Here is an 8967-nt window from a genome sequence, read left to right on the forward strand (position 1 = left end):
AACCTCAACATGATTAAATCATAAAAATTGCACAAGGATATACGGCCAATCAATATTGTTGTATACAGTATATATGAACTCTGTAAATATATTGTAAGAATATATATTTTATAGTATAAGACCAGTGCTTTCATAAATAGTGTAATAGTATTAAAGAAGAATTATTAGTGGCGTAACAATCAAATTTGTCCTGTGTAAGTTTAGAATTGTTAATAGTTATAAATTATTAGAGAGTAATATGATATCACCCAGAAGATTAGTTAAATTATATAGATTATATGTTGATTTCTGTATACATTTCTCGGATGTTTTGTAAGATACTCACCACTGTTGTTATTGTGTAATTAATACTTTCCATTGCCGTGATCAAAAAATATAATATAACACATATTTTTGCCTGTCTGCATGAATCTATCAGATTAAATATTACCAGGGAACTATAGGGAGGGGTTTCCTGAATCACCCCTTGTACCTGTATCTCAAGTATTTATCCTAAGTGTATTATAATATCAAGTGGAGGCAATAACCGCTCAATTATACCTAGCAAAAGGTTGTTACATGAGGAACCGATAATAAATAAAAAATAAAGGTATGATAAATAATAAACTGGTAAAAAGTTTATTATCACACAGCTCACACATTATACATTCAACAGTGTGAAAATAAGAAGGCGGATAATAAAAGTACAAACATGAACAGTACAATTTCTTTATGAATTCTTTATGGTCATTCATCCAGCGTGACAGCTGCAGGCCACCGTAGTTTTTCATTCCCAATACATAGAACTACATTTCTGGTCTCACCCGTGCGTCCTGGTCACTGCAGTGTACAGTAGAAGGGTATGGTCAATGACAATAACTGCAGTAATGAGGGGTGAGAAAACAATACGGCAATGAGTGGAATGGTATAACATTACAAATACAACTGGGGGAAGTGGCCATATAGAGAGAGAACACTAAACACTGTGAAATAATCTATATCCAAAATTAATATTATGTGAACTAAATGGCCACATTAAAGCGAATGTGCTCAGCTAATTGAAGCTCTCGTGAGTCTGGTCATATATTTAAATTGAATTGTAATAAATATATAAATTAAAAATGAAGCATTGTGCAGCCTCCTTTACCATCCTTTATTTGTTTATTAAAACTTAGTTCAAAATAATAATAATAATAATAATAATAATAATAATAATAATCAGTGGTCAAAGTGATGGAAATTTAGAAGTGGCGGTATGAAGTGAATGGAATTTGTCACAATGAAGCCAGTAGGAGAAGTGGCGGTATGACATACCACCGTGTACCGGCCAGATTCCACCACTGATAATAATAAAGTCATGTAATTTATTTGGACAGTTTGCCCTGCTTCCTGTGCTTCATTGATAAATGATCTGTGTACTGAAAGCTCTTTTAAACTACAGACAGTTCCTAGAACGGGGAATAAATTAGTGACGTCACAATGTGCTGTAAGGGTCCCCCAAGAGGTCAGTACTGGTACTACAAGGAAAAAATAATGGTTTTTTTTTTTTTTTTAAAGGCTATGTTATAGCAATGTTATGTAAAATGGTGACTTTCTAAAAAGGAAAAGTGGAGGTGTTGCCCATAGCAACCAATAAGACTTTAGCAATCATTTATCCAATACATTCTTATAGATGATAGCTAGAATCTGATTGGTTGCTATGGGCAACATCTCTACTTTTCCTTTTTAGAAGATTTGATAAATCTACCCCTAATGGGGCAAAGTGGTAAAATCATGATGTCCCTTTAAGGCTTGCTACATCTGTATGCTTGAGTACTTTAATAATTGGAATTCTACACCTGCCTGACTTGAGTGTGATGATAACTGGTCACCTGTGTATACTGACATGACATATAAATTGTCCAAAATTTTCATGCTCTTGAACTGAATCACTTACATCTGTATAGAATCATTACCAAATAAATCATCAGGATCAGAGTGACATAACCAGCAATTCTATAAACCTGGTAATTTGATAATGAGGAACTTTCAGTCTTCTATAAAAAAAAAAGTGCAAATTATTAGAAGGACAGTATGGCATAAGGCCGTCTACATCTGTAAAAGAAATGTTTTAATTATTGCATGTGCCTCCTGTTTTGCGTGAGTGTCATAAATGTCACATGACAAAGGCCACCCCTAAGTTTGAAAAATGGTACCAGCACCCACACATTTGTATTTCCAACTTACTTCTTCTTTAAGGATCTATTCACACATATATATATTGTACCCATGTGTGGTGACAGCACTGTGCGAGGGTAAATGCAGACCTTAATCCCTGGACCCAATAACTATTCTTAAATATTCTTGTACCATATGATAGCTGCAGCACAGGACGGGCAAGTATTATAAAGTGTGTATTAATCTAATTCTTTTACTTCTACTTACTTTTCGCTTACATTTTTGTGATCTTTATATTTTAACCTTTATCTGGTTTCACTAGGCTGGTTTACCCAAAGGGGAAGTGCCTGGTTATTCTAAAAAGTCCTACAGTTATAGGACCACAGTGAGTTTTAGTACATAAGGCTTAAAGAGAACACTTATGGAAAATAAAGTATGTTACCTGTAATGTGAGTGTGGTTTTCTCCAGAGGAAGCATTGTAGGAATGTAGGAAATATTTCTATCTGGAAACAGAGAAAAGTAAAAATAATTCTTTATTGAAAAAACATAAAAGCTAGTGGTAAAGAAATGATGGACAAAGCAGTGGGGCGAGGTGTACCTAGGTGTCAGAGTCTTGCATTGAATTGTAATCTTCCTCTGTTTAAAATGTTCAAACACAAAAACAAAAATATACTAGAAATTTAGCAGTGAGGTGCACGTCTGGACTATTCACAGAGTTTTACTAACTCATGTGTAGGGGCCTGATTCATTAAGGATCCTAACTTGAGAAACTTCTTATTTCAGTCTCCTGGACAAAACCATGTTACAATGCAAGGGGTGCAAATTAGCATTCTGTTTTGCACATAAGTTAAATACTGACTGATTTTTCATGTAGCACACAATTATTAACTTTAAATATCAGTGTACAAATAAGCTATCAAGTATTTGTGTGCTACATGAAAAAACAGGCAGTATTTAACTTATGTACAAAATAGAAAACTAATTTGTACCCCTTGCATTGTAACATGGTTTTGTCCAGGAGACTGAAATAAGAGGTTTCTCAAGTTAAGATCCTTAATGAATCAGGCCCTAGGTAAGGAGGACTGATAATTTTTTCAGCCTTCTACCTAGAGGACCGATCCCGATGCTGAGAATGCTGGGGCCACTATTTAAATTAAGGGAGGGAACAAAATATATATTTTAATTTAATTCTTTATTCTCTCGCCTTTCTGACTGACAGCCTGTCACAGCAATGTGGTTTGGCAAACAGACACTTGATAAATGCTTTTCAAATGCGGCTTGAGATCTTGTGGTTTGTTTCATGTGATTCCATGTGCGATTTTGTCCTTAGTAAATCACACGGGATACAAACATCAGATCACAGTTTAGTTAATCATTATTCTGTATTTGTAATACATTTATGATACCTATTTGGAGGTGTATTTTTCTATAGTAGTCAAAGTATGCTGGGACTTATAGTTCTGGACTGCCACAGGTTTCCTAACCATACTGAATTACATTTGGCAACCTGTATTACAAAGAGCTTTATATAGGGTTAGAGCCTGCGGGGAGTAACTAGTTTAAGGGCTTCAACTGGGTTCCTTAACAGGAGCTCTATGGTACAGTATTATAGCTGACAGGGATACAAGCCACCGGACTAGTCCAAATATCTCAGGGGTAAGACGCAGCTATTGTAATGCTGAAGATCTGGGTTTGCATCCTGGATGGCCATGATAACAGACCGCCAATGGAAAAGTCACATGTTCTATTGTGTAAAGACAAAATAGAAATCAAGTTACTGTATCTCAGAAAGGACGGGGGTTCCAGGCATACGGCAGGGTGTTGTATAAACATAGCCAAGGTTTCCTTTTAAATTAATTAAAAAACACAGTTAATATTACTTACGTGTATAAAACATTTCTTGTCTCATAGTAGTGGGTTGTTTCTTAACATCTGTATGGAATACTGGGATTTCTCCTTGTGATGGACCTGGGAATAAATTATACTATATATGTATATATGAAATCAGGACTGCCATCAGAAATTGTGGGGCCCATTACAAATAAAGCAGCCCCCCCCCCACTTTTCCTTGACTATCCCCAGAGGTGTAATATGAAGCCATGACACCTGGAGCAATAATATGCCCCACAGACCCCCCCACATGGCCATCAGACCTCCTCATATGCCCCACAGACCCCCCCACATGGCCATCAGACCTCCTCATATGCCCCACAGACCCCCCCCACATGGCCATCAGACCTCCTCATATGCCCCACAGACCTCCCCACATGGCCATCAGACCTCCTCATATGCCCCCAGACCCCCCCACATGGCCATCAGACCTCCTCATATGCCCCACAGACCCCCCCCACATGGCCATCAGACCTCCTCATAGGCCCCCAGACCCCCCCACATGGCCATCAGACCTCCTCATATGCCCCACAGACCCCACCACATGGCCATCAGACCTCCTCATATGCCCCACAGACCCCCCCCACATGGCCATCAGACCTCATATGCCCCACAGACCCCCCCACATGGCCATCAGACCTCCTCATATGCCCCCAGACCTCCCCACATGGCCATCAGACCTCCTCATATGCCCCCAGACCCCCCCACATGGCCATCAGACCTCCTCATATGCCTTACAGACCCCCCACATGGCCATCAGACCTCATCATATGCCCCCAGACCCCCCCACATGGCCATCAGACCTCCTCATATGCCCCACAGACCCCCCCACATGGCCATCAGACCTCCTCATATGCCCCACAGACCCCCCCACATGGCCATCAGACCTCCTCATATGCCCCACAGACCCCCCCACATGGCCATGAGACCTCCTCATATGCCCCCAGACCCCCCCACATGGCCATCAGACCTCCTCATATGCCCCCAGACCCCCCCACATGGCCATCAGACCTCCTCATATGCCCCACAGACCCCCCCACATGGCCATCAGACCTCATCATATGCCCCCAGACCCCCACACATGGCCATCAGACCTCCTCATATGCCCCACAGACCCCCCCACATGGCCATCAGACCTCCTCATATGCCCCCAGACCTCCCCACATGGCCATCAGACCTCCTCATATGCCCCACAGACCCCCCCACATGGCCATCAGACCTTCTCATATGCCCCACAGACCCCCCCCCCACATGGCCATCAGACCTCCTCATGCCCCACAGACCCCCCCACATGGCCATCAGACCTCCTCATATGCCCCCAGACCTCCCCACATGGCCATCAGACTTCCTCATATGCCCCACAGACCCCCCCACATGGCCATCAGACCTCCTCATATGCCCCACAGACCCCCCGCCCCCACATGCCCTATAACACACATAGAGAGAGCCTGGCCCTTTGATGAACACAGCACAGGTACTGAGAGGGAGAGAGATATCCTGTATATTGCACTGACTGTGTGGACGGTTTTACTAGTATAAGTACTAGCCCAGAGACTGCCTTTGTAGAGAGGAAGCATCCTGGTGATCACCCTTTGAGTTTCTACTACAGCGGGCATTTTCAAAGTAGCCTCACCAGTCGAGGTGCCAGTATAGCGCCCCCCTGCAAAAAATACATTTGTGCCCTTCTCTTTTATAACTTATTTGTTCATTCAATAATGCTTTTTCTTTAAACAAATCATATAATAAACTTTAGAGATTAATACAAATAAATATATTAAACAGTAAACATGAATTTCTATGTGAATAATATAAATGAAGCATATGTGTTCCCTGCAATAAGATTTGATATTACATATTTAAATGTAAACAAAAAACATGTTTTGTTCTTTAAAAAAAATCCTCTACATATCAGAATACCTGTCTTGCCTAGAGTCAGGTTATATGAACTCTTACATTTCTGTATGTTATAAGATCACTTTTCATATTGGATTAATAAGAGACATAATAGAAATACTGACGTGTTTCATCCTATACCAGAGATGTCTCCAATAGTACTTTTTAATTTACCGGGTATCATTATCTGACTCTAGTTGTCCTTTAATGGGCTTCCCAGGATCGTTTATAATTATAGTGTGTCCAGAATATACGCGGATTGAAACCCATATATGTCCTCTATATGTACTTAGCTCTAGGAATTCCTAAATATCTCACGTTCTTGTATCCACACTTTCACCTCCCGCATCAGGTCATTGAACCATCCTGGGATCTCCACCTTACAGCAGTACGTTCCTTCATCTTCCTCGGTCACCCCAGTGATGGTCAGAGACACGTCCCCCTGTGGTATGTTCCCCAATAACTGGTATCTGTCAGATGTCCTCCAGGTCACTCTGCTGCCATCTGTCTGTAGGATCACATCATTACATCCTGATAATGTACAGCGGCCTCGTCCCCAGCACACAGAGTGTGTGTATTTATGCACAGAGTATGTATAGGGTAGGGTCAATGTATCATTCACTGATCCCATCACAGTATCATCTGATACGGACAAAGCTGTGAAGAAATTAGAGATTGGCATTGAATATCACCACACAGGACACTAACAATATCCACAGCACATGCCCCTACACACAAAATACACAGCAGCCCCCCCTCCCCCAACACCGTGTTACATTGAGGGTGGGATGGGAGCATTGATACTGGGATGAATTCTGTGTGAGTGGGTGGGCGGGATCTTGGTGTGGCTCCTCCCCTCTATCTGTCCCTCTCCAGCTGGTGCTCACTTTGTACCAAGTGCTCCTCACATGCTGTGACCTGGCTCCAGGTGCTGCCCTCAAAGTGCCCCATGAGGATGGCCTGGAGGAGTTGGGCAGACTATGGGCAGAATATTAACGGAAGCAAAAAGTAAATATAAGTTTTCTGTAGTATACAGTGCATGCTGGTAACAGGAAAGTTTACTTACCAGAGGCAGTGTGTATAAGATTTTCTCTTTTCTTCTCTTTAAATAATAAATGAGATGAGCAGGTTTCCAAAATATAATATTTCTATAGTTTATTATTAAAATGATATTATACATAGATACAGCCATACTGGACGAAGCAGACATACGCACAGGGGTCTCAAATGCCAATTGACACTCTATATTTGATTAACTCATACATTTATAGAGATGATACTCATTACCTTAAAACACACCTTTCCAGCTTACATCATTGCTGGCAACGTGACATGTTCTTTTGGACGGGTCATCTTGACCCTATATGATGCCAATATTTCTTTGGCCATATCCGGTGATATTGTGAAATACTGGAAATTTACTAAAAACCTGTGTCTCATTATGCTTATCTAACTTGTTTTGACCAAATATCTGGGGTAAAGTTCAATATTTTTTTTCCTTCTTAAAAGTACAGGCCCTAATCTTAGATTAGTTCTATTATATGTATTTCTGTTAGTTTTGTTAAAAGTTATTTCGACAGTGGATGGTCTCAGAAATATAGTAACATTCCGTAAGCAACAATTCAAGTATAAAACGGGGATGTATCGATAACAAAGGAAAGTTACGATGGTATAAATTCACCATATATTTCAAAATAAAAATCGTCACCGCTTAGTTTCCAATTTAATTTAAGTACTCACCAATGAGATGAAGGAGTAAGAGACAGATTGCAGTAGAAATCCCTCTTGTATCTTGCAGGCTCCCAGTTGGCATCTTGCTGGGTATTATCTGACCGCTCCCACCTCAGTGTATATTGTTCCACATAAAATTAGTTGACGTTTCTCTGTGTCTAGAAGACGGCCAACAGTGGTGATGTCATTTCCTCAGCAGATATTAAATGACACAACATGGTGGGGAAATGTTCATTCCTCTACAAAACTATACATAGGGCCAAGCATGTCAAGTGGCTATCGTATATGTTTCACTATGACTGTACAGCTATGTGTTTTATGGCCACAATGCTGCATCCTGTAAACTTGACGGCTGATTTCCTGCACTGGTAACAGAGGTAAATCTACAGGTCTGTAGAGTCTTCATATATTATAGTAAGACTTGCATATTATGTGTTAGACTGCCGGTCTCGTAATAAACTTACTAGCGGTAAAGGTCTTCACCTATAGCAGCCGCCTTTCCCGTAGAGCTTGATGTGCTCACAGGTACTCGGATGGCCCCAGGTCTTAACTCTTATTGTAGTGTAAGTTTATTAACAACACCGCAGAGCCAGGGCCAGAGGAGTCGGTTCAGATGGTAACAGATGGTCAGACGTAAGCCGAGGTCAGGGGTTCGAAGCAAGCAGAGTAGTCATATAACACGCCAAAAGGTCAGGGTCACCAGCAAGGAAGCAGAATCCAGAAACAGAGCAAAAGGTCACAACCAGGAGGTCCAATAACAGCGGAACAGAGTATCCACAGGAACACTGGAACAAGACAGGAACAGTACAGAAGCAGGTCAGCAGCAGACAGCATCCAAGCTATAAAGCTATAACCGGTAGGGAGGCTAAGCCCTCCCTGCCTTAAATACTTGAGACAGCCAATCAGGGACAGGCAATTGAATGGCATAAGAAGCCTCCCAAGTGTGGCTTAATAAATGTAATTAATCCTAATAGCCCTGTGTTGCCAGGGCGCGATAATCTGACAGATCAGATACGGGCCGTTGCCCTAGCAACGGTCAGGTCGAAAACCGGAAGTGCCGTCCGGTAGTCATGGAGACGGCCAGGGACAGAGGGAAGTGAGTCGCGGCGGTGGCCGCGGCTCGTAACATTATGGCAATTATTCTACACTGAGAACCACTCACTGGTAACTGGAGTTATTGCTGATTTTATCCCAGGCTAATGGCTCCTGATTGTCAGGGGCAACTGTAGAGAGCAATACAGAAAGTTGAAAATTGAGTTCCCCCTCTTCACACGCTGATTGACAGTCCCAGACATAATAATGGTAACAAAATAACT

The 8967-nt window shown here is 41.4% G+C and overlaps 1 protein-coding gene across 4 annotated transcripts; it reads right to left on the reverse strand.

The window, feature by feature from the left end:
- Positions 1-615: 615 nt before the first annotated feature.
- Positions 616-7960, reverse strand: LOC142153046 (hepatitis A virus cellular receptor 1 homolog). Of its 4 annotated transcripts, none has more exons than XM_075210297.1 (6): positions 7661-7960; positions 6305-6577; positions 4022-4105; positions 2579-2640; positions 1916-2015; positions 616-819 (listed from the first exon to the last, which is right to left on the reverse strand). In XM_075210297.1, exons 1-6 carry the CDS (start codon positions 7731-7733, stop codon positions 800-802), a joined length of 612 nt encoding a protein of 203 aa, XP_075066398.1. In that variant the 5' UTR covers positions 7734-7960; the 3' UTR covers positions 616-799. The 4 variants fall into 4 exon arrangements, with proteins under 4 accessions (XP_075066398.1, XP_075066396.1, XP_075066397.1 ...); XM_075210295.1 differs by having other exon boundaries at positions 6239-6577; positions 7661-7954; XM_075210296.1 differs by having other exon boundaries at positions 6239-7022; positions 7661-7953.
- Between the last annotated feature and the right edge of the window lie 1007 nt (positions 7961-8967).

The sequence above is a fragment of the Mixophyes fleayi genome, chromosome 4, assembly GCF_038048845.1.
Source record: "Mixophyes fleayi isolate aMixFle1 chromosome 4, aMixFle1.hap1, whole genome shotgun sequence".
Classification (NCBI taxonomy): Eukaryota; Metazoa; Chordata; class Amphibia; order Anura; family Limnodynastidae; genus Mixophyes; species Mixophyes fleayi.